The sequence below is a fragment of the Magallana gigas genome, chromosome 5 (genome assembly GCF_963853765.1).
Source record: "Magallana gigas chromosome 5, xbMagGiga1.1, whole genome shotgun sequence".
NCBI classification, from domain to species: domain Eukaryota; kingdom Metazoa; phylum Mollusca; class Bivalvia; order Ostreida; family Ostreidae; genus Magallana; species Magallana gigas.
The window spans coordinates 22,485,054-22,513,035 of NC_088857.1; the positions used below are offsets into that span (position 1 = coordinate 22,485,054).

Here is a 27,982-nt window from a genome sequence, read left to right on the forward strand (position 1 = left end):
GCCATCACATCATCGTCATCGCGCAATTGCACCATTTTCATCACACTATAGACTTAAACGTCGATGGTGCGATGATGCAATAGTGAATTACATGGCCCTAACCAGATTCCATACAAATCGTATATAAGTATGCTATACCTCTTTGACATAGTGAATACAAAAAGCAAAATTTTACCATCTCAGTATGAAATTAAAATTATTAAAAGCATATGAAAATAATAGTTATATACTACGGAACATAACGAAGTGGTGCTTTTTAGTTCAGAATAGCACTTTGTTGTATAGGTTAAAAAATTGTAACAAAAACTGTTTCAATCAGCAAGAGTTATCTTTCTTTATTATAAAATATTGAAGGCACATGCAGTACATGGTAAATTGTTATTTTAAAGAAAAGGTTAACTGTTTTTAATTTTCTTGAATAACTTACATATGATTTATATGATAAAATAACAAATCAGTTGGATTTAACTTTATTATTGACTCATTGACAAGATACAGGGAATTAAGGCGTCTCAAAAGTCATATCTTGTCATTTTTTATCATCAAATTTCCTCATCTATCACTGAAAATACACTTGTCTTTTGTTGTTTCTTGGGTTTCTTGCCTGTAAAGAACATTGATAGTAAGACAGTCACATATAAAACTTCTCTTTATCGCAATCCAATATGGGTGTACACGCTATGGCCGATGTTGCATTACGTTGAGTGATGACACTTTTTTAATTGGTGTGTATTTCAACTGCAATTCGGAACAAAGATTCTGATTGGCGCATTAATATAGACCCGCCCATTTACACATATCAGCATGTTGAGAACATGATGCTAATATAAGGAAACAAATGTTGGAGAAAGAAAACTTAGGATAAAGTTGTACTTTTAAGTTAAAAACAACATATAGAGTTATTTGAGAACAAACGGTGCGATGTTTACTCAATATAGCCTTCATATATAAAAAATGTTAACATAAGCTTTTCACTTCAATTTAAAAAAAATCTGTAATATTTTAATTTGAGTATTTTATGTATGCATCTTAAGATTAAATGTATCTTCAATTAAAAACTTGGTGAAAATGGAAATTATTCGTAATTAGTGATAAAATAGTTAAAATGTTGCCAGCAGGGGTTTTGAAATTACCTCGTTATAGCCGTAAATTTGTTACAGCCATGTTTGTTATATACAGCAATTTTATATACTGGTAGTTTTAAATAACAACTTTGCCTGGACATGAATTAAAAATTTGTTATAGCCGTAAATTCGCTATATCTGTGTTTGCTATATATGTATATTCAAGTTTTGCTGTATTATATAAAAGTCAATAACTATGAGTAACATGTAATATCACTATGACAATTGTATATATTGTATGTATTATCATTAGGAGAGGAACAACTTGTTTCTAATCCTCTTGTGTAATTTACACAATAACATATGTTTGAACAAAAAAAAAAATAAACATATTATACACCCAAACTACGTTTATTCACAAATTTTCAGGCCAAAGTGGGGGGGGGGGGGGGGATATTATACACAACTGTGTATTATATTCAGCAAATTATGGTATAGAAAATTAAAACCCTACCTACCGATCCACTATTAAAAATGTGGGTCGGTGTACATCAAACAAATTTTTTTTAATGATGGCCCAATTGTTACCACCATAACCACCATAAAGAACAAGAAGACTCTTAGTCAATTATTGCAGTGATTTCGTTTTTGCAGTCATGATACAGAGTTAAACAAAACAGCTGACAGTTAGGGCATAAATTATTAATAAAGAGCCGTCGGATACTAAAACGACCAATGAAAATGCTTGTTTCATAAACCTCAACTCGCGATACCAATAGTGTCGTCACTCAATGCATCAGTCCATCGGTCGCAGCGTGTACACCCATGTTAGATTTGCGATAAACAAAATAAATACACATTAGTTAATAACCACATTAAAAGGTAGGCAATATAGTTAAGTGGGCAACCTGTACCTTTAGTCCCTTGATTATGTGATTTATGTGCCTCCTCTTGGTCCTTCCATTTAGCATACAGGTCTGATCTATCTAACAGGCTGTCCAATGCCTCTTTACTCAAGTTGTCCACATCCTTCACTTCATTTTCATGGTCCTTGGCTTTCAGTAGCTCCATTAATTCCTGGGGACTTAAAGGTTTACACTTGTCACTAAAGTTTTCCATGCCAGACTTGAATCTTCCTGCACAAGTAAATTGAAAAAGAAAACTTACTAAAACTGTTTTTGTAAAATTCAAAAAACTCCTAATTTTCTGTCCAATATTGATAAAAGAGAAATAATAGTAAGGAAAAAGAAACCGAACGAAAACAAACAGGTCTTCCATTGGAAACAGAAGACCTTAAAAATAATAATGAAGAATTTCCAACAGAATCAGTACAAGGTCTTCTGTTGGATACAGAAGACCTTAACAAATGTCAGCCATACAGAAACTGCTCAGTCCATAATAATCAAAGTAGCTAGGTCTCCTTTACTGAGAACATTCAAATCAGCAGCATTATTAAATATTTTTAAATTATCAGTTTAAATTATTTTTTTTACTTAATTGCCATAATCCTTTTATTATTGTTTATGGCAATGTATGGTGAATTTCCCATTCATCATCTGTACTAGTTTTCACATAGTGATCAACGATAGAAAATCGTATTATCACCCAGATTGTCTAGTCTAAGGATTATTCCTGAATTTTGTCTGAAAATGAGCAATTCGTCCAACACCCTGCATCAACATTTCATCCGTAAAATATGATATACCCCGGTAATCACAATTGTTTAGCAAAAATGGACACAACAAAACCAATACATTTAAACAGGACATGATGAAACCCAAGATACATACAAGAGATTTAAGAAGAACAGGTTGAAGTTTCTACAGTTGGCAAGTCAAACCTACCTTTGTGAATCACCATTTTCTCCAGCTTTCGTTTGGCTGCAGCTCTCTCCACAATGCGCTGGTCAATGGTGTTGGTGGTCACTAAGCGGTAGATGACCACCGGCTTACTCTGTCCTATTCTGTGACACCTGTCTTGGGCCTGGAGATCACACTGGGGATTCTAAAAGACACACATATCATCACAACCAAGCTTGTTTTAGCGAATTCCTAAGAATCATTTGATTTACTTTGAGCACTTCCCAGTTTAAAGGTCAACATTTGACCCCGAATTCTAGTGATTCCGCATTAATCAAATTTTACACCTTTTTTTCAAGCTAAGAGAGTTCAAACATAAATAAACTGTTCAATGCATTATTTACAAACAGAATAGTGATTGGAATGGGTGAGATTTTCATTGTAAATAAACAAGATACAATGAACTCACTTCTAACTAGGCCTTTTGTATTTTAATTTACTGTATATTTACCCCCAAAAATTGTTGTATTAAAATATTAAAAGCTTTTCATGTTCCTATAATTATTATCTAAATAAAAACATACTTTAGTGTTGTATTTATAAAAAAAAATTAAAAATTAACAAGGATTTGTTAAGAATTTTGTTGGGGACCCCACAAAACTTTACTATATTCTTTATTTTTCTATATATGTGTTCATTCTAAACAAGTTTTACTGTACTGTGAGCAGAACTTGTTAGTTTTATTCATTGTTAAAGCTAGCCCTTCACATATGTGTTTAAATATATTTCTAATCCACTGACTTACCCAGTCACTGTCGTATATGATCACAGTGTCTGCCCCAACCAGATTGATCCCCAACCCTCCAGCTCTAGTGCTTAACAGGAAAATGAATACTTCTGGATTACTGTTAAAATCAGCCATCTGTAGGGTATTCCAAAAAAAAAAATTCTGTTAGTATTTTTTTTTTCATTATTAAATGTGCAATTTCCTCTGGTTTCTGATGCAACTTTGTAAACACAAGAGGCCCATGGGCCACATCGCTCACTTGAACAATAGTTCTTGCATCATTCTGTTTCGAATGTTTAAGTACGAAACTTTTGAAAAAAATATTGTAAAACTCCCTTATATTCAAAGATCTGACCATACATCAAGATGGAATGCTAAACAAAAATTTTATTTTATGGATTGTTAGAGTTTCATTTCTAAACCATGATTTAGTTGTTCAAAAATAAACATATGCTATTTAGGTAATGATCCATACCCCACTACATAAATAGAATATGTACAGAATTTTTTAAAGATTTTTTAAATATGTATCTGGGAATATATCCTTATCAAATTTTATCCAGTTGGTTGGTCCATCGGTATTATAAACACTATGGCTGTTGCTGAAAAACACAAACGATTGCTGAATATGTTGCTTTTTTCATACATTAAGAAAAATTAATAGCCTTAACCTGAAACTTGACTTTCAGAAAATCATTTTTTGACTGATATCCTATGTTAAATTAACAAATTTATTTTTCAAAACAAATAATTTCATGTTAAACTTGCGAATTTATTTTTTAAAAAATAGATGTACCCGATAAATTTGCTTATAAATGAGATAAAATGAAACAAAATTTCAAAGAGATTTTAAGCTTTTGTAATTTAATTTATGTACAAAATCTCTGAAACATTGATGATGTTTACCCCTGAAGGCACTACTAAATTGAAAACTAAACAACATTGAGATGGTGCCCATCTCAAAGGGCCCTGCTTAAAATATATATATAGTGGAAAATAGGATGAAAAGAATTTCAGATGGATGGACATATGGATGGTAAAAAGGTGATCAGAAAAGCTCATCTGAACTTTCGGTTCAGGTGAGCTAAAAAATAGTAGAGAGGAAGAAACTTACCTGCTCCTGGCGCTCTTGGATACTGGTGGAGCCATCTAGCCGACAAAATTTGTACTTTCTAAGCCAACAAAAATCTTGCAAAATGTCCAGCATTTTGGTCATCTGAGAAAAGATCAAGACCTGCAACCAAATATGGAAGCTTTATCAGAATCCAACACATTTATCAGATTTTTTTTACACAATGAACAATACATATCATTCTACCCGTTTATTGCTGAGATCAAAGAGATCCTGTGGCAATTATTCTCCAATATACCATAAGTCATCAGTAAATAATCAGATCAGAAACACATATCAACATTATAACATCATGGTTATATATGACATCAGAACATAATTTGTTGACACCATGTCAATTTCATGTCTTATTTCCAGTCAAAACGATGTGTATTAATTGCCTAGTTCAATGTGGCTGTTTCAAGCAATTACCTAACACTTCCTATATATTTTTACGTTAAACTTTGAACCCCGCCTGGGGCCCAAGTATTGGTCCGGGGGTCACGATCTTTACAATTTAGAATCTTCACTATATATACAAGCTTTGAGTAAATATTGGTATTTCTGGTGCAGTGGTTCTTGAGAAGAAGATTTTTAAAAGACACACACCCTGTACTCACTTTCCATAAGGATGCCTTGTACCAAGTTTGGTTAAATTTAGCCCAGTAGTTTTAGAGAAAAAGTCAAAAACGTGAAAAGTTTACAAACGGACAGACAGACAGACAGACAACAGGCTATCAGAAAGCTCACTTGAACCTTTGGTTCAGGTGAGCTGAAAAGGTGTGAATTGCCCCGGGTGGGAATAACGAGAAAACATAGGTAATCACAGATTACAAAGCTCACCGAGACAAGACATCACCCTTATGAGACTTCACCTTTATGAGACCACCTTTATCATATTAAATGAAAATCATACTTTATGATCTTGGATATTCATGGATTCTGTTTTGACACAATATCGTATATCATCTGTTAAAAAAATTGTATGATAATCATATGTTCATATGTTAATCAATACAATAATATAAATATTGCATCCTATCATATTTACAACATGTATCATATAATACAATAAAATACGATAATAAACAATGATGAGATATGATATTGTAAAGTATGGTATGACATTGTATTGTGTTATACGTTATTGTATTTGATCACATAATACAATATCATAATATATAAAACAACAGAGTATTATATTATAATATCATATTACATAATACATCATAACATTGAAACATATGATATTATATTGTATAATATAGTATGATATTGTATGATACTGTATCATTTTTGAAACAATATAATTGATACAACATTGTATCATTACAAATGATACAATATTATGTGATAAAGTAAAATATATAATACAACATTATATTATACATATTGTATCATATGATACAATAATATCTTTTACAATATCATACAATATTCATGCGATGTGATAATATATCATATTATAAACCAATATCATATTATACAATATCGTATGATACGATATTATATTATATTACAGTATCATATTATACAATTTCATGTGATATAATGTGATATAATTCGATTGACAGAAACTAGTATCATATTATACAATATCGTATGATACAATATTATAGAATATACAATATTGTATCATAGGATACAATATTATATTTTGCAATATCTTATGTGATAATACCATGTGATAAAATAATTAATTAATAATACAATATAATATTATACAATATTGTATCATAATATACAATACTATACATAACGATATCATGTTACAATATCATAACATAAAATATAAAAAAAATTGATTCAATATCATATCATATCATATCATATCATATCACTTTTTATTAAATTACATATGATATTATATTGTATCATATTAAACAATATTGTTTAATACCATACAATACTATATCATAGGAATCATGTTATATCATTTATCAACAAACACATCTATCTGTCGAGCAGGTTTGAGTGAGGTGGGAGATTTCTTTAGCATCCTTGATAATGGAGATCAGGCTCTGCATCTGAAGCAACCTCTGCGTTTCATTTATAATATAGTTAAATCAACTATGCAAGCTATCATCTATAAAACATGTGACCTGTTCCAAAAAAACTAAACCTCATCCAGCATCTGAAACCTATGGCTCAGATTCAGCATTCAAGCCTGTCAGGTGCATCAGTATACATAAGACGCATCTCCATGCAAGTTTGGTGAAGTTTAGACCAGTAATAACTAAGATATTATCATCAGAGGGCACTAGCGATTAAAACCTTAACCTGCTCCAGCATTAGCAACCTAATATGGCTAAGATTCAACATCCATGCCTCTCCGGTGCATCTGTATCATAAGATACACCATCCCCTCAAGTTTGGTGATGTTAGGACCAGTAATAACTAAGACAATTTTTTAGCATCCTTGATAATGGAGATCAAGCTCTGCATCTGAAGCTTCCTCTGTGATTCATTCATATTACAGTTTAATCAACTATGCAAGTTTGAAATAGTACTATTATCTATTAAACATGTGACCTGTTCCAAAAAACTAAACCATATCCAGCATCTGAAACCTATGGCTCAGACTCAGCATTCAAGCCTGGCAGGTGCATCAGTATAATAAAACGCACCATCCTTGGAGGTCTGGTGTAGTTAGGACAAGTAATAACTAAGATATGATCATCAGAGGGCACCTGTTTCAAAAACTTTAACTAGCTCTAAACATAGGTAATCACAGATTACAAAGCTCACCGAGACGAGACATCACCCTTATGAGACTTCACCTTTATGAGACCACCTTTATCATATTAAATGAAAATCATACTTTATGATCTTGGATATTCATGGATTCTGTTTTGACACAATATCGTATATCATCTGTTAAAAAAATTGTATGATAATCATATGTTCATATGTTAATCAATACAATAATATAAAATTAAATATATCCTATCATATCTACAACATATATCATATAATACAATAAAATACCATAATAAACAATGATGAGATATAATATTGTAACGTATGATATGACATTGTATTGTGTTATATGTTATTGTATTTGATCACATAATACAATATCATTATATATAAAACAATATTATAGTATTATATTACAATATCATATTACATCATAACATTGACACATATGATATTATATTGTATAATATAGTATGATATTGTATGATACTGTATCATTTTTGATACAAAATGATATTGTATCATATGATACAATATTATGTGATAAAGTTAAATATTATATAACACAATATTATATTATATATATATTGTATCATATGATACAATAATATATTTTACAATATTATACAATACAATTTTAAGTGATGTGATAATATATCATATTATAAACCAATATCATATTATACAATATCGTATGATACGATATTATATAATATTACAGCACCATATTATACAATTTCATGTCATATAATTCTATATTACAGAAACCGATATCATATTATACAATATCGTATAATACAATATTATAGAATATACAATATTGTATCATAGGATACAATATTATATTTTGCAATATCTTATGTAATAGTATCATGTGATAAAAAAATAAATTAATAATACAATATAATATTATACAATATTGTATCATAATATACAATACTATACATTACGATATCATGATACAATATCATAACATAAAATATCCAAAAAATTGATACAATATCATATCGTATCATATACCTTTTTAATATTTTACATATCATATCATATTGTATCATATTAAACAATATTGTTTCATACCATACAATACTTTATCAATGGAATCATGTTGTTTCATTTATCAACAAACACATCTATCTATCAAGCAGGTTTGAGTGAGGAGATTTCTTAAGCATCCTTGATAATGGAGATCAGGCTCTGCATCTGAAGCAACCTCTGCGTTTCATTTATAATATAGTTAAATCAACTATGCAAGCTATCATCTATAAAAATGTGACCTGTTCCAAAAAAACTAAACCTCATCCAGCATCCGAAACCTATGGCTCAGATTCAGCATTCAAGCCTGTCAGGTGCATCAGTATACATAAGACGCATCTCCATGCAAGTTTGGTGAAGTTCAGACCAGTAATAACTAAGATATCATCATCAGAGGGCACTAGCAATTAAAAACCTTAACCTGCTCCAGCATCCGCAACCTTTGGCTCAGATTCAACATCCATGCCTGTAAGGTGCATCTGTATCATAAGACAAACTATCCATTCAAGTTTGGTGAAGTTAGGACCTGTAATAACTAAGATATATTTTTTTAGCATCCTTGATAATGGAGATCAAGCTCTGCATCTGAAGCTTCCTCTGTGATTCATTCATATGACAGTTTAATCAACTATGCAAGTTTGAAATAGTACTATTATCTATTAAACATGTGACCTGTTCCAAAAAACTAAACCATATCCAGCATCTGAAACCTATGGCTCAGACTCAGCATTCAAGCCTGTCAGGTGCATCAGTATCATAAGACGCACCATCCATGGAAGTCTGGTGAAGTTAGGACAAGTAATAACTAAGATATAATCATCAGAGGGCACCTGTTTCAAAAACTTTAACCAGCTCTAAAACCTTAACCTCCTTCAGCATCCGATACCTATGGCTCAGATTCAGCATTCAAGCCTGTCTGGTGCATCAGTATCATAAGACGCACCATCCATGGAAGTCTGGTGAAGTTAGTACAAGTTGTAACTAAGATATAATCATCAGAGGGCACCTGCAACAAAAACTTTTACCAGCTCTAAAAACCTTAACCTCCTTCAGCATCTGTAGCCTATAGCTCAGATTCAGCACCCAAGTCTGTCTGGTGCATCAGTATCATAAGACGCACCATCCATGCAAGTTTGGTGAAGTACGGACCTGCAGTAACTTAGATATTGCTATCAAAGGGCACCTGCAACAAAAACTTTAACCTGCTCCAAAAACCTTAACCTCTTCCAGCATCCGAAACCTATAGCTCAGATTCAGCACTCAAGTCTGTCAGGTGCATCAGTATCATAAGACACACCATCCATGCAAGTTTGGTAAAGTACGGACCTGCAGTAACTTAGATATTGCTATCAAAGGGCACTTGCAACAAAAACTTTAACCTGCTCCAAAAACCTTAACCTCCTCCAGCATCCGAAACCTATAGCTCAGATTCAGCACTCAAGCCTGTTTGGTGCATCAGTATCATAAGACACACCATCCATGCAAGTTTGGTGAAGTACGGACCTGCAGTAACTAAGATATTGCTATCAAAGGGCACCTGCAACAAAAACTTTAACCTGGTCCAACAACCTTAACCTCCTCCAGCATCTGAAATTTAGGACTCAGATTCAGCATCCAAATCTTTCAAGTCCATAAGTAGGTCCATATGCATCATCCATGCAAGTTTGGTGAAGATAGGACAAGTAATAGCTTAGATACAGGACCTGCAACAAAAACTTTAACCAGGTCCGGACGCCGACGCCGAGGGTATAGCATAAGCTCCCCCTGACTTCGTCTTGGTGAGCTAAAAACCATAACCTCCCCCAGCATCCGAAACTTATGGCTCAGATTCAGCACCCAATCCTGTCTGGTGCATCAGTATCATAAGACGCACCATCCATGGAAGTCTGGTGAAGTTAGGACAAGTAATAACTAAGATATAATCATCAGAGGGCACCTGTTTCAAAAACTTTAACCAGCTCTAAAACCTTAACCTCCTTCAGCATCCGATACCTATGGCTCAGATTCAGCATTCAAGCCTGTCTGGTGCATCAGTATCATAAGACGCACCATCCATGGAAGTCTGGTGAAGTTAGTACAAGTTGTAACTAAGATATAATCATCAGAGGGCACCTGCAACAAAAACTTTTACCAGCTCTAAAAACCTTAACCTCCTTCAGCATCTGTAGCCTATAGCTCAGATTCAGCACCCAAGTCTGTCTGGTGCATCAGTATCATAAGACGCACCATCCATGCAAGTTTGGTGAAGTACGGACCTGCAGTAACTTAGATATTGCTATCAAAGGGCACCTGCAACAAAAACTTTAACCTGCTCCAAAAACCTTAACCTCTTCCAGCATCCGAAACCTATAGCTCAGATTCAGCACTCAAGTCTGTCAGGTGCATCAGTATCATAAGACACACCATCCATGCAAGTTTGGTAAAGTACGGACCTGCAGTAACTTAGATATTGCTATCAAAGGGCACTTGCAACAAAAACTTTAACCTGCTCCAAAAACCTTAACCTCCTCCAGCATCCGAAACCTATAGCTCAGATTCAGCACTCAAGCCTGTTTGGTGCATCAGTATCATAAGACACACCATCCATGCAAGTTTGGTGAAGTACGGACCTGCAGTAACTAAGATATTGCTATCAAAGGGCACCTGCAACAAAAACTTTAACCTGGTCCAACAACCTTAACCTCCTCCAGCATCTGAAATTTAGGACTCAGATTCAGCATCCAAATCTTTCAAGTCCATAAGTAGGTCCATATGCATCATCCATGCAAGTTTGGTGAAGATAGGACAAGTAATAGCTTAGATACAGGACCTGCAACAAAAACTTTAACCAGGTCCGGACGCCGACGCCGAGGGTATAGCATAAGCTCCCCCTGACTTCGTCTTGGTGAGCTAAAAACCATAACCTCCCCCAGCATCCGAAACTTATGGCTCAGATTCAGCACCCAATCCTGTCTGGTGCATCAGTATCATAATACGCACCATCCATGGAAGTCTGGTGAAGTTAGGACAAGTAGTAATTAAGATATAATCATCAGAGGGCACCTGCAACAAAAAGTTTAACCAGCTCTAAAAACCTTAACCTCCTTCAGCATCTGTAACCTATAGCTCAGATTCAGCACCCAAGCCTGTCTGGTGCATCAGTATCATAAGACACACCATCCATGGAAGTCTGGTGAAGTTAGGACAAGTAATAACTAAGATATAATCATCAGAGGGCACCTGCAACAAAACTTTAACCAGCTCTAAAAACCTTAACCTCCTTCAGCATCTGTAACCTATAGCTCAGATTCAGCACTCAAGCCTGTCTGGTGCATCAGTATCATAAGACACACCATCCATGCAAGTTTGGTGAAGTATGGACCTGCAGTAACTTAGATATTGCTATCAAAGGGCACCTGCAACAAAAACTTTAACCTGGTCCAACAACCTTAACCTCCTCCAGCATCTGAAATTTAGGACTCAGATTCAGCATCCAAGTCTTTCAAGTCCATAAGTAGGTCCAGATGCATCATCCATGCAAGTTTGGTGAAGATAGGACAAGTAATAGCTTAGATACAGGACCTGCAACAAAAACTTTAACCAGGTCCGGACGCCGACGCCGAGGGTATAGCATAAGCTCCCCCTGACTTCGTCTCGGTGAGCTAAAAAACATCTGGGGTGAGATTAGCAGACTGGAAAATTGATTTCACTTTGAGATAACCCCGGTAAAATGTTATTGGGACTGTAAAATTACTTTGACATTAGCAGGGTATTCAAGATATCCCATGTTCGAGATACGAATATTTACTTGTAAATATAAACCTACATCAAACTTAAAACCCTTTGTGTTGCCCCAAAATTGTCCAAAGGACATAGAGTAACCACTGAGGAAAACAAATGTCAAGATGCTTACATATAAGTAAAACTTTACATTTTGAGAACATTATGAGAACAATCAAATGTATTTTCTATGTATGGCAAGGTGAGCTAAATATAAAGAATTACATTAATAATCATATTTATCTAATTCTTAAAACTACAACAAATATGATACAATGATATTTTCAAAAAGGATAAAATGTTGTCTGCATGTCATTTCAATACTGGTAATCTGTGTTTGATACAGATGTAAACACTAATAATAAAGCTTTTGGGGTTACACAGAACAGCCATCTCAAAATCTAATTTGCTTCTCTATAGGTCTCACAACAACATTTTTCCAAAGGTTCACGTCAAAACCTGGCTGAGGCAAAATAATTCCCAAATTTCCCTTCTTTTTAAGGGGTTTTCCGCCAGCGACAGGGACTATACTTATTTTATGAGATAAAAAAACAAAGTGTTAAATGCCTGATTTTCCCACTTTTGTGCAACCTGAAAGAAAAAGATCAGCAAAAATTTTGAGCTGCTTGAAGACGAAATAAAGTTCTTGTTGACATGAATGTTGCAGGAAAACCTCCTCAGTCTTATAATGTTGTTAGAAATAAAAGCCTCGGCTTTTATATTTTATAACAACATTTTGAGACTGAAGAGGTTATGATTCTGCAACATTAACGCCAACAAGAACTTTATTTTTTAGATATACAGGTGAATCTCGATAACTCGAACTTCAGGGGACCATGACTTAACTTCAAGAGATCAAGAGTTCAAGAGATCGAAAGTTTAAAAAATTCTAGAAATTTTGTTCTGGCCATTTTGATTCTAAAATCATAGTAACCGGAAGTTTATATAATAACACTGAAGGATTGTCCAACATGGCTTCATTTGTATTTTCTGCTAAATTACTTTATTTTCAACACTACAAAACTTGTAGTTGTGTGTTTAATAAGAGTTATTATATCAACTCTAAAAACTTTTAAGTATTTTATGTTTTCATAATCGTAGAATATTCTAGATAAAGAGAGGTTTAATTTACCGTTAATTTCAAAAGTTGTTGAAATGAATAGCTCAAGTACAAATTACCTATCCCCCCTTGAAGGAAGCAAGGGGAAGTGTCACTTACGTAATCAACCAATTAACACTACCAAGCTAGCCCCAAGCGTTCACTCGATCATCCAGGTAAGGTCCACGCAGGGCTAATTACACGCTTGATCAAAAATGCATCACCTACCTTATGTTTCCTGAGTTTGAGCTCTGCCAGCATGGCATCCAAAAGCTTCATTTTTCCACAGGTCTGTACAAGGTCCTCGTCTATCTTATAGTCTCCACCCTCCGTCAGCGGGTATTCCAACAGATAAGGATGATTACAACACTTCCTCAGCTGCATCATAATGTTTTGCATGCGAATGGTCACCACAGACTTGGCAGGTACTTTCTCTCTGATTGAACAACAAAAATAAGCAAGTTAATCTTCATCAGGTTGGGAACAACTTCTCTATGAAGAGGCTATTTCCATACATGTTATCGCAATTCTTGCTTGAAAGTATACACTTTAGCCAATATAGCAATGCGTTGAGGGACGACTATTTGATAAAACAGTAAAACAGGTCGAATCATGGGTTGCAATTTATAAAAGAAGATTTGGTGCCCGGCCACTGTTGCACAGCATTGATATTTTATTCCCCAACTGCTAGCTGCAATGTTTAACTCAGTATCAGGACTGCAAAAACTAATTAAATTACTGCAATAGTTGACAAAGAGTTCTCTTGAATATCACTTCTTGTTTTTATGGTGTAAACAGAAACACTGTTGTCCGTAGATATTTTAAATATGTTCCCAACTTTTATTTTTCAGTATAGTGCTTCATCGTTAAATTCTATTATTTTCAATACAATCGATCAGTGCTTACTATTTAACCTTAATTTACTTCACAAAATCGGCACAAATATTTTTTGCAAGTTTCAAATATTCCCTTCGCACATAAACTGTTGCACAATAAGCAAATTCATCTTTGCCACTTTGACCTGTTTATCATGCTTCAAACATGGCTACTTCAAACAAAGAACTATGTTTTCGATATATAGAATAGCGAACCCAAAGTTATAAACTAATTGACCCCCACTCTCTCTTTTTTATTATTTTCGTTAATTACTCAAATTTGAAACAGAGTTATTTAGCCCATATTAATTGCAATTCATATTTTGACAACCTCACAATTCACAAACAATAATTTTCGTACTTTGCAGTATATGATGCTGAGCTGTCTTGAACTACATTGAACCATTTTTCCAAGTCTTCTTCCAGATCAGAGTCGGAACATCCATCATCCTTCTCATCCAACAGAGAGTAATTCACAGTTTTCTTCCTTGACTTCCTCACCGGGCGACCATTTGAGTCATATTCAATGAATTCTGGTTCCTTCTGAGAATTACAAGAGTAGAGAACATGTTCCAATCTTACGGTTTTCAAGCTAAAAAAATGCATACAAAAACACATGCAGATATGGTGTCTGTAAAAATAAAACCACACTCCCATTAACGTTCTTTAGGGTTGTCAAAGCACTTTTTTGTACAGGGACCACGTCACACTCAATTGGAAAACTTATCAACATTTTTTTCATAATGGAAAATTTGATATACTTACATTATCAAAAGAGATCTATATTTCATAGTAAAATCTTTTGATAACTTCTTAAAATTGAAATTTTAAAGCTCAATTTGGTGTTCTTAATAATGTTCTCTAGAACAAACCAATGGTTTACAGCCCTAAAAGAAGATTTTTTTTCCTTTCCACAGAAAAATAAGGAAAAGTTTTAGAAATAAGACTTCAATTTTTTTTATTCATATTTTTAAAATATGTTCATTTACAATATTTTTAAATTTCAATTGAACTTCAATAGTTGTAAGAAAACCTACAAAAATAGATAAAACAAGAGGCCCAGTGGCCACATCGCTCACCTGAGCAACAATATCCATAACTCTGATCAAATCAGCATTACAGTATCAAAATCAAAATATCTTGACAGTAGATCTTTTTCAAAAAGTTAAAAAATTCTGCCGTTTTTTATCCACATATTTTTATTATAAATAACAAACCCCCTTATGTTGTTTTAATTTTTGAAAGATTTTTCTCTATTCCTAAAAATCCCAAAAAATTTTATACATAAAAATCCCCCTCCCTTGTGGCTCCACTTTTCTGAAGGGAATCATGGTTTGATAAAACTTTAATCTGTACAACCTGAGCTTTGACACAAGTTTCTGCTTTTTGGACTCGTTGCTTTTCAAGAAGATTTTTGAAAGATTTTCTTTATATTTTCCTAAATATTTTATATTTTGTAAAAATTTGACCCCCCCCCAAATACTCCAAGGATAATGAAAAAAATTGAATCTACACAACATGAGAATGCTGCCACACAAGTTCCAAGTTTTTCTGAATGTATGATTATTGAGAAGAAGATTTCTAAAGATTTTCTCTATATAGTCTTGCAAAAATCCATCCCCCATTCTGGCCCCTCCTTACCCCAAGGGACCATGTTAAGGACAAATTTGAATCTACACGACCTGGGGATGCTTCCATACAAATTTGAGCTTTTCTGGCATAATATTATTATTAGGTAATGCATTTGGGAATTGGTTCATGAAATTGGGAATATGTTTTGGGTTTTTTTCCTCATTGGGAATGGGTCCAATATTCAAATCTAATTAAAGGGGAGTGATGGACCTGTCTTTTTAATTTTCAGTTGTAAAGACAATTTAAACAGCTGGTTAAAATCTTCAATTTTGAAAGTGTGTACATATGTAGTAAATCTTTTATCTCTGCTATGTGCACAATCACTGTATACATGTTTATAGCTTTTTGCATTTTAACAAACAAGAACATTTCTCTTAAAACAGTATTAAAACATTCACCATTTCCATTGCCTTAAATATATCTTAGAAAATAGAAATGATTGTAAAGAAATGTCTTACGCATTTCTCTTGAATCTTGTCCATGATGGTTTTGTCCACAGTAGATGTGTAGTATTCTTGCTGCAAGCTTGACATGGGGGCATAAACAAGAAGCTCTTTCTTGGGTGGCAATTTCAACTCAACGTCCTGCTTTAATCGTCTTAACATAAAAGGGGTCAGAATCTGAAAGAGAAATGTTCCATTTTCTTCACTATGATATGGGTATATCCCTATAACTAGTTTTAGAATCGGTAGGACAACAAAGTAGTGCGTTTAAGCAAAATAGTTCTTTTACTTGTAGAGTGTATATACATTCATTGGTCTGTTTAAATCAGAATGCTTGACACATGTCAGAAAAGAGGATTTGCTATTTTAAAAGCAAGTGTCAAAATTGAATTACCGTTTGAAGAAAAGAATTGAAGTTGTTTGATGTTCACCCTTTCCAAAACTGTGAAATTCTCTACTTTTACTTTCATTTTCAGAGTATTTCAAAACAGACACATTTTGCCGGAAAATGAATCGGACATCACACCACGAAATTTTAACAGCAGAGAGACAAGTTGCTGAGCTTTTATTCAAGAGGTCCCTCGTTGCTGAACAAAAATTAAGGCTGGAGCTATAAACCCTAATGTTAACATTACCACCAATGGAAAATACATTAGTGGACTATACCCATATTGATTTGAGATAACTCTACAAAGGCTTTTGCTATATTACAGAGGGTCTTAGTATCTTTCAAATGATAATGCATGATTCAATAAGAAGTGAACACCTGGTGGAGCATTGATAAAATATTCTTCTGTTGCTCTTCCTTGACAATTTTTTCCTCAGCATTCTCTAATGACAGTCTCTCCACATCAAACCACATCTCAAAGCTACAAAACACATTCAAATGTCCATATTCATTGTAATTCAATTTATATGTTTAGCAATTCCAAAACTTTTAAGTATCAAAATAGAAAGAACATATCAGGGACAGGTACCTGCCAAGATCATCAAATATTTCCGGTAACAGAAAGTTCAAAAGGGACCACAGCTCTGCTAAATTGTTTTGTAGAGGTGTTCCAGTGAGTAGCAGGCGATGAGTGTTTCCGTACATCCTCAACTCTCTAAAAAAAAAAAAAATAAATTACTGGAGCAAAGCTTGTTCCAAAACAAAGAGTAGGTCTTCCATTGCAGCTGCTAGGTGAAAAAGACAATTGACACTTTCTGTTTTCTTTAAAGTGACACAGTGACTCAAAATAAATGCTTTACTTTTTTATTATAACAACTGAAATAAGAAGAAATACATGAAATTTTATCATACCAAAAGTCTCACACATTTTAAGTCATCAAATATCATCAAAAGGGTCTTCCACTGAAGCAGGAAGACCGTAATGAGGAATTTCCATCAGAATCAGTATAGGGTCTTCCATTAGAAACAAGACCTTAATTAGAAATCTAAAACTGTAAAGAAAATCATTGTGTATCTTATGTCTTAACATTCATTTACAAATGTTCAGAAACGTTCAACAAAAAAACACACCTTATGAGTCTGCAGTGAGTGTTCTTGATGCGATGACCTTCATCCACAATCAAGATCTTCCAATCATGGCTTTGCAGTGAAGTCCTGTCTCTCATGGTTATTTCATACGACGTGATGACCACTGGTTGTACATTGACACCCTCACGAATGGGAGTAGTCTTCCTGATCTGTATGCGGAGGCGTGTGCGTTCATCGGGTGTTCCATGGTAGAGTATCACAGGCACCTGTAGAAACATTTCATATGTAAACTTTAAAATTGAATCAATGGTATATGGCCTAATTGATTTCAAATGTTTATAAGTGATCAATCTTACCTTTGGAGTAAATCTTCTGAACTCGGAGTACCAGTTGGGAAGGGTTGATAAAGGGGCAACCACTAGAAAGGGCCCAGTCACTCCCTGATAGATCAAATGGGCCAGCATTGCTATACACTGTACAGTCTTACCCAATCCCATCTCATCTGCCAAAATTCCATTCACCCCATTTTCATACGATGTCTGCAAACATAGGAAGTCACATATTACAGACCTCACTGAGAAAAGATATCACCTTAAATAGACCACCTTAATTATATAATATAAAAATTATAGTTAATGATCTGTATCAAACAAAGGTCATCACAGATTACAAAGCTCACCGAGACGAGGCATCACTTTTATAAGACCACCTTTATCATATTGTATGACAAGTGAAAGGCTGTCAATGTGACAGCAAACCAGGTTTTCTTTTGTGAACTGTATCCATCATCCATGTCAACCCTGAATTGATAAACACTACCTACCATAGACAGTGAAATGGAGTACCCTATATGCAATATAAGTTCAAAAGCTGGTATTTTTTTCATAATTAACAGAAATCAAATCCTAGCAATATGCATGAGGATTTATCCGTTCAATGAGGGTACCCTATATGCAATATTTTGCCAAAAAATGACTAAGTTCAAAAGCTGGTATTTTTTTCATAAATTATCAAAAATCAAAATCCTGCAATATGCACACCTCTGATATATGTACAATTGATCTGCTAATGAACAACTTCCATCTTGAAAACTGTAGGAGGAGTTATCTGTACAATGAGGGTACCCTTTTGGCAGCCGCCTGCCCACCCGCCCGCCATTTTCACCATTTTAATAACCGGATTTTTTCCGTTGGAAAACCTGGTTAAAAATCATAGTTAATGATCTTTAATAAAAAATTGGACACTGTAGTGTTGTATGACACAGAATCATATATCATATGATACAAAATTGTATTATAATCATATTTAATTCTAGTAAATTTCACACAGTTTTGAATTATACAATATTTATCAATATGCTACTATAAAATACAACATTGTATCATATGAAACTATCATGTAATACAATATTATACTGAATTATATCTTGATACAATATGACATTGTACCAATTTATGCAAAATTGTATCATAGCACATAAAACAACATTATTTCATAATATATGATACAATATAGTACTATTAAATACAATATTGTATTATATGATAAATTACAATATTGTAGCTTAATGATATTGTATTATATGATGATTGCATTATATACTATGATATTCTATTCCATAATATTGTATCAATGCATATCAAACAATATTGTATCATATTACTGTAAACACACATATATCCATTGGATTAAAATTTTAAAATAACTTGGATACAGGACCTGCACCAAAAACTTTAACCAGGTCCGGAAACTGACGCGGACACAGGGGGTATAGCATAAGCTTCCCCGACTTCGTCTCGGTGAGCTAAAAACTATAGGAGGGGTTATCCTTACAATAGGTGTACTCTTTTGGCAGCCACCCGCCAGCCATTTACACAATTTCAATAACCTAGTTTTTCCTTTGGAAAACCAGATTAAAAATTGAATAGAATAAATACATCCATTGTAACACTTATCCACCACTGCTTTTAAAAAGTCAGACTATTACCCTCAGCCATTTATATCCTTCCTTTTGATACTGCCTTAAACTTCCTCCTGTAAACAGCACAGGGTGCTCATCATTCTTTTCCAACAATGCTTTCTTCTCTGTCTCTTCAATCAACATCTCTTCTGTATCACTATTTGCCTGTTCTTCTTTTGATAACCCATCTGCGATACTTTTAGTGTGCTGAGTTGTAGTTGAGGAATTAATTTGGTCTGATTCCTGGCTAACATCATCCCCTTCACTTGCAGTCGAGTTCTGTGGATCTGGATCTCTTTTCTTACGTTTTGCTGTGGGCTACAATTATAGATGCACAGTTGTTATAAATTTGACCTTTTACATTTAATTTTTTTTTAGAATATTGTGAATTTGTTAGGTCTGGTGTCACTTAATTTTCATAAATCTTATGGGTATCTCCAGCTGAACAGTTCTTTTTGTATTATTCTATTTTGAAATGTACATAAATATATCATTTTCTTTAAAAATCTTGTAAAGTTCTCATATATTCCATGATTTGACAATACAGTAAACAATACATAGATAAAAGCCTACCTTTTAGGACATCATATCCTAAGGTCTTAAACACATCAACTGACCAATCTTATTATCCTAGGCTTCAATGTATTAAAAATAGCAAAATTGTAAGATGAACTACAGTCTAGACTGCCATAGCGACTCTCTGTATTAAGCGACTCTCTGTCTTATGCCACCATATCGAGACCCGCCCATCATATTTTTCTATATGAACACCCTGCATTAAGCAAACCACTGCCTTACATGACAAGTGATTGTGATTTTAGTCCCAAAATGCAATGCAAACTGTGTTAAGCAACTTTTCACCAATGAGAAAATGGTGTCCAAAAGAATGAATTTAACCTTGTTTTGTGAGTATTTATCACCTTTCATAATAACGATTACCGTAATGTCATGTGTATAACAAGCAATTTTTTCCAGCCAAAATTTGATCAAAAGTGGGGGGTGCGTGTTGTACATAGGACTAAAATTTTACCCCATATTTTCAACCTGTGATTCTTGATACCACAGGAGTAGTGACTGCCGATATAGTGTGTTATGCAAGTTGTATGAGTGTATACAAAATTTCCTGCATCAGAAATACCTTTTTCTTAATTTTATTGTTAACATTAATATGGCTGGTTCTTTTACCATGCCAAAGGAGTGTACGAAGTTTGATAAACATTTCTGCGATGGTTTTCTTTTTATAAGGAAGTGCTAGAGATAACAACTTGAGTAAAATGCTTAAGAAAGGATACCTTAGCATCAGAAGATTCCACGCCCTCTTTCCTTTTTCTTCCTCTACCAATTTTTTTTTCTGCAATGCAAGTTTGGATTATAAACACATCAGATAACCTACCATGCTAACATATCTTTGACCAAAAGAATAAACAAGAGGCCTTTGGGCCACATCACTCACCTGAGCAACACTGGCTTTATATGGGCATTCAAAGTATATTGTGCCATATGGCCCCTTGGTTTATTAACAAAAAATAAATATCAGAATTTTACACTTATATTTTCATATACTTAATCTTTGACATATTTAACTTTCTAGTATACAATTTTTACCGAAAATAAGATAATATGCAATATATTTAAGTAAATTTTCAGTACGGGTTCACTGTTAACTTCCAGCTCCCTTAATTTCAGCCCCCCTTCCAAATCACTTTATAAAGCAATCGAAATACATGAGAGCATAGAGGTATACTTTCTCCCTCAACTACTTACTAGTTATTGTACCAGCATTGTATTTTTCAAAAATTCCTATGAACGAAAAAAGAAAATTGTACCTCAATGCATTCAATTCCTCAAATTAAAAACAATCAAAAATTTACTTGGTTTTCTCCATTATAAATGACTGTTGTTTACCTGGTGTGAATTGGTATGACGTTTCATAAACTTACTCACTTGACTGATGAATAAACTTAACTGAAAAATGTTGTCACATGATATCTTAAAGAGCTATAATTTTAACCTATTTATTAACAGGGATTTTGCTCTATTGTACTAAGGCCCACCCTTTATTCAAAAACAAATGGCTACAAAGATGATTTTCCATTGCAATAATTTTTAAAGAACATTTTATACATATGTAATTCATTGCATAAGAAGGGGCATTGGAAAGTAGTTACAACATATCATTTTAATTTTTCTGTGCAAGTATTTAATGTTTAAAGCAAGACATTTCTAATGATCAATCACAGAATTTTCAACAAGATACAGAGGTTTGTTTGAGTCATGTTTTTGTTCACATGAGATTATTACATTCAACTTGAGATTTTTAACTCTGTGTAAAAACAGCATTTCGAGCAAAGCTCTGTATCTTGCTTATAACTGAGAGCTTGACTCTCAGATACGGTTAGTAAATAGAAAATTTCAAACAATTAAAACAGAGGAAAAATGCACTAAAACAAAGAAAGAGCCCAATTTATTTTTCATCATATATATATACCTATATATTTCTAGCAGCGAAAATAATCTCCGTCTAGCATGAAAATGCTGAGCGTATTAACAAAACATGTTGCATTAATCAACCACTACATAGAGATCAACCCGAATTACTAATAGAATGTATAGTATCTTATAATGTTGTTAGTGTAGATTTTCCTCATTTTGCGCAGGTAACCAATCAGCTGTCTGATTTACCATAGTCTATGTTTGATTTGATAAGTAGAAATTCGAAAATACAGTCGAAAGTTTCCATCAAGTTCAAAAGCATAATGAAACTGAATTGAAAATCAAAACACGTAAGAAATCAATGTCACAAGTGAAAATTTTAACGCATTGATATATTTAACCTCAAATTACTTCACAAAATCGGCAAATATATTTTGCATGTTTCAAATATTCCCTTTGCACATTCTAAACTGATTGACTTCCCTCTTTGTTATTTTCGTAAATTACTCAAATTTGAAAAAGAAGTAGCCCATAATTTTTGCAATTTATATTTTCTTTTCCATCAGGATTATTTATGCTAAATTACGTTGAATTTGACTCAGTAGTTCTTGAGAAAAGGCTTTTATAAAATGCACCCCCCCCCTTTTTCTCCACTTTGAATACAGTTGGTCTTTCATCACTGCAATTTATATTTACCATATCATAAGGATGCTTTGTGCCAAATTTGGTTGAAATTGCCAAGTGGCTTTAGAGAAGAAGTTCAAAATGTGAAAAGTTTACAGACAGATAGACAGACAGGCAGACGGATGATGGACAAACTGTGATCAGTAAAGCTCACTTGAGCTTTTAGCTGATGGTTGATAGTTGATAATTATCTTTGGAAACAATCACTTTAACTTAAACAAAATCAAACACCAAATGCAATTGACAACAAAGGAATTTGGTGTTTTCAATGATTTATCAAATGTGCTTTACATAATAACTTCTGGGTCTTACAGCAATTCATATGTATGCTATAATTTTTTAAACCATTTGATCATGACTTAATGATAAAGATCACCTTGAGAGGATGACGGAGAGCTGTACATGGAGTTCTTGGTTCTGTGTGATCGCCTTTCATCTGTTGAGTTCTTCTGATCTGAAGTCTCTGCTTGAGTCTAAAAAAAAAGAACAACTCTAAATATTTCCTTTCCCATATATATTCGCACCTGCTGTTACGGCCACCTTTAATCAGTGGCCACTCACCATGAGGGACCAGTTTTGAATCCCACTCGTTTAGTTTTTTACTATATTTAAACTCATTTAAGCGACATCCTGTCTAACGTGGCCAGTGTTTTAAGGTCCCGTGCTTTCAACATGCCTGTTTTCAATGACCATTTTTGCATTTCAAAGCAATTTCAAAAACTGTTTTGGTTGTTTTGTTTTATGTAAAAAATACTTGTAAAACTCTTTTAATGATTCTTTCACAACTTCTTTAATTATTACATATAAATTACAATGATTTATTATTGAATATGATCAAGCAAGGGAAGATAACTCCATAACTCTTTGCCCTGCCCTAAGGGCTCCTATGGGGCAAGTGTCATGAAATTTAAAATTCATGTTCCCCTTACTCCAAAGATGCATCACACAAAATTTGAAAGAAATTGGCCATGTAGTTAATAAGAAGTTGAAAATAATTAATTGTTAACACATGCACAACAGCAGACAAAGGCCAATTGTAAAAGTTCACCAGAGTGACTCAGGTGACCTAAAAATCCCACAAAATCCATCATTTTACCTACCTTCTTTGCCATTTTTTTAGCAAGACGTTCTCTCCTTTTTTGGTCTTCTTGTTTTTGTCTTTCCATCCTTTTTATTAAGTATTGGGTATACACTGTACTCTTGTTCAGCAGAAGCTGAAGTTTGTTGTACCGAAGTTCTCGATCTGCATTGTCAAGTTGATCCCATATCTGGATAGATCGATACACATTGCTTGTTATAAATTCACAGAACAACCATGTTAATGTAGATTAACGATAAATCGCCAGGATTATATATATACGCATAAATTCGCAAGTTGCACATCTCTCAGATTTGGAAATCTCACTTTTATTTTTCAGACATGTAAAAAATGAAACTATGATAAAACTTTGTCATTTGCAATTTTATATTCTCTCAATTTGATGCAAAATGATTGAATTGTTGAATTAAATACTCACATAATTATATAAGAAATCTACTGTACACAAAATCATTATGCTGAGAGAGAGAGAGAGAGAGAGAGATAGAGAGACACACTTGTAATACAGCACATTTTAATTTACCTTCTGTTGTTCTTCTTTAAATTTTCCTTCTTCTTTCTTTCCCTCATTTTCCAAGTTTTCCTCTTCCTTTAACATATCAGTTGTGACCACACCCTCACAAGAGTCTTCTTTGCTTTCCTCAATATGTTCAACTTTCTTTAAAGAAGTTAAATCATTTCCAGAAAAAGTCTCTCCTTTTGTAATACCCTTTGAATAATATTAATGATTTCAATAGAACAGAAAGCTGTTTTAGGCCAAAGTAAAAAAATACTTTTGTTTCCCCATACTGCAGCAAACCCAATTAAATCCTGCCAACTGATTTTTTTTACCACATTAAATAGACTGTGACAATTTTTTTTTAAAACAGAAACACCTGAGCAACAACAGACATAATATCGGCTTTATGGAGTCAAGTAAGTTGTTTTTTGACATTGTTTACAAATCGTGTCCTACTTTCGATTCTTCCCTCGCGTATTATTTATATGCCATAATGGCATGTATGTCAAAGTGTGTAGAGCGGATACGATGCCCCTGTGATTGAAACAAAGTTTACATATTTAAATTTAAAATCAACATTATTAAATTGTGAATTTGATTCCATTAGTACAAGTATAACAATTGTTTACAATTGGTCAGGTTTTTTATTATGTAAATAATAAAAGTATTGATTGATATTTTCATTTTTTATTTTAACTTAAATTGTATTATCAATTCTGCATGGCGGAAAAAAAAATTTACCTACCAACCTACCCAACTTCAAAATTTAGGGTCGGTTTAGGGGAAACAGATATATTTTTAATGATAGCCTTATCAGAAAAAACAATACACGTGTGAAAAGCTTTCTTTTTGCAAATGCCAATCTGACAGTTTTTTAAGACTTTTGACTGGGCCTTACATATCTAGGATGATTAAGCACTTGTTTAGTCTGATACATTCAAATAACTTTAATCCATATTATAGTCTTTACCTCCAGATCATTTTCAGTAACTCCTTTGGTGTGATCCTCTTCAATAATTTTTGCTACTTCCTTAGGCTCTTCAGCCTCAACACTTGGGATCTGAGGGGAAATATTTCCAGACATCTTTGTCCTGCTATTAACATAAAACAGAAATTCAAATGATTAACATTACAATAGTTCAAGTGTTAGTTCATTATCCTTGATATTGGCAGGCAGGATTTGATGAAATTATCTCGTGTCAAGATTCAGTGCTCAAAGTTACAAGTTAAAAAATCTCATTGCATGACTTGGGACCTAAATTTAGATTTTGTATGCAAGGAATACCTAAGCAATAAGAACTTAGAAGTCAAATACGTAACAACTAATTCTGTTTTTGATATTGTATTTTTACAAATTTAAAAGATAAAATAGGCTAAACCGGGTAATTTCGAACACCAGTCCATTTTGATTAAATTGGTACAACCCAACACAATGATTCGCAAGTATGATGTTTCTAGAATTAGAGAAAAACACTCCACAAATTGTTTTTTTTATTAAATCATTTGATCAGAATAATGTTTTCTTTTCCAGTCTTAATAATGCTTGCTTTCACGTCAGCAAATACAAGAGAGGCAAATCTTGGCATTTAATATTATGTACATGTTTTCTCCCAAATGATACTTAAAAATAATGTACGAGCTTTCGTGAATGTTGCAGAATAACCTCCAAGGTCGAGAAATGTTAAGGCTGCAACGTTAAACCATGAGACGGTATATCACGGTAAAAATATGCCACGGTTCAATGTCACGATACTGTAGGCTATACGGCGGTTCGGTATTTGGCTTCCGGTGTTGAAAAACGTATTTCACATTATTTAATTTTGCCCCCTGCTACAGTGCATCCCATAAATCTTCGATATGGTAACATTTTGGGTTTTATAGGATAAACGAAATTGGTAAACAAAGTTCCCATATTGAGTGTTTCAACATGTAAGCACTATTTTGCAGACATTTTCCTACAAACAAAGGACATGCATATTGCACCTCGTATAAAACGACATTATCCATGCATTTGTATGTTGTCGTAAGAAATTAATGCCACATTCCTAGATGCGCAAAAATGCAATTAGATTTAAATGTCATCCTAGTCATTAAATATTTTGCTTTCAGAAAATTCATTACATCTATAATAAGAGCATATATAATTTAATTGTTGTCAGTGTTGAAATATCAATATTGATGTCAACATTATATTTTTACCTTGTGCAGATCATGTTGACATTCTGATATTTATACAGCTGATTTGGAAAAATATGTGGAAAAAAATGATGTAACTAAAAGTTGAAGATTAAACCATGCCAAAGTATGCGTAATTGTTTATTTGTTATTTGTTAAAAGCACATTAAAAGTATCACAATACATAATGTATCGTATCTCCTGTATCGTGATATGTATCCTATTGGAGGCAAGTGCATCGTTACACCCCTAAGAAATGTTGTTTTGAAATGTTTTGAAATATAAAACGGAGGCATTAGCTGAGGCTTTTATATTTCAAACACAGGGGCCAAGCCCGTTTTAACATTGTATTATTTAACATCAATGTATTAATAACCATAAATAAAGAAAGGGGTCGAACTCTGACCCAGATAAAAAACGACCAGCTTGCTTCAAAAGCCCAATAAATCAATTAATATTTAAAACAATCGCAATATGCATGTATTTTTCAGAAAAGTAATGTCTGAGATATATACACTCATGCCGAATTTTAAGCTAATAGGTCTTGAAATAGCCGAGATATACGTCACTATTCTCTCGAAGTCGCCAGTTTATTTTTACTCAGACATTTACCGGTCCAGGGCTCACGATGGGATGTTGCCTATGACAACAGCAGTATTGCAATAGTCGAGAAACATTCGCACTAATCTTATAGTAGATGATAATTGATTTATTGTACAACATAACATGATTCCAATAATCTTGTCAGAAGAGTCTGAGAATTCGTATTAATATACAAATGTGCGTATTTCAAATAGAGATTAGAAACTACTTGCCATGCAAAATAACATATCTTTGATTTTAAAATAAATAATATTCGATAAAATCAACTCCCGTTATATAGTACTTCAGTACTTTGATTTAATCACTATTTCACAAAGAAGGGAGGCAACTCTCCATTATTTACATAAGCTTCAAAACAGAAGTCGAGAAAATTGCAATACATGACGATGCCACATACTCCGTTTTCGGAGTCCGTCCTAACTGATAATTACTGTTCACGACTTTTAGGCCTAATCAACTCATAATTAAACGATGCGATCATGTGCGAAACGTCTTGAGGCAAAACGTCTCAGAGCGGACGATTTTTAAGGGGCGAACTCTGTAGCTTATCTCGTTGGTCACATCAAAATATTTTATTCAGTGTAAACAATCATCAAAATCTTTCTTTAATATAATTTTACGTACATGATCTTGGCTGTCAGCTGTTCTTCCATTCAACCTCGACTATTTATAGGCTGTATGTTCCCGCCACAAAATCGCTGTGGTGTCAAGTCAAGTCGTACAAAGACCAACTCGTATACAGGTCATC

At 33.5% G+C, this 27,982-nt stretch overlaps 1 protein-coding gene across 3 annotated transcripts; it reads right to left on the minus strand.

Moving 5' to 3' along the window:
• Positions 1-309: 309 nt before the first annotated feature.
• LOC105343398 (lymphocyte-specific helicase) lies at positions 310-27,976 on the minus strand. Of its 3 annotated transcripts, none has more exons than XM_034478152.2 (19): positions 27,859-27,976; positions 25,427-25,550; positions 24,481-24,615; positions 23,959-24,126; positions 23,235-23,331; positions 21,034-21,092; positions 19,769-20,059; positions 18,138-18,320; positions 17,824-18,047; positions 17,282-17,407; positions 17,071-17,173; positions 16,320-16,481; positions 14,591-14,772; positions 13,583-13,790; positions 4,765-4,884; positions 3,669-3,785; positions 2,909-3,068; positions 1,979-2,200; positions 310-604 (listed from the first exon to the last, which is right to left on the minus strand). In XM_034478152.2, the coding sequence occupies exons 1-19, from the start codon at positions 27,885-27,887 to the stop codon at positions 543-545; spliced, it is 2,772 nt and encodes a 923-aa protein (XP_034334043.2). In that variant the 5' UTR covers positions 27,888-27,976; the 3' UTR covers positions 310-542. The 3 variants fall into 3 exon arrangements, with proteins under 3 accessions (XP_034334043.2, XP_034334035.2, XP_034334038.2); XM_034478144.2 differs by having other exon boundaries at positions 24,481-24,666; XM_034478147.2 differs by having other exon boundaries at positions 24,481-24,666; positions 25,427-25,547; positions 27,859-27,959.
• Between the last annotated feature and the right edge of the window lie 6 nt (positions 27,977-27,982).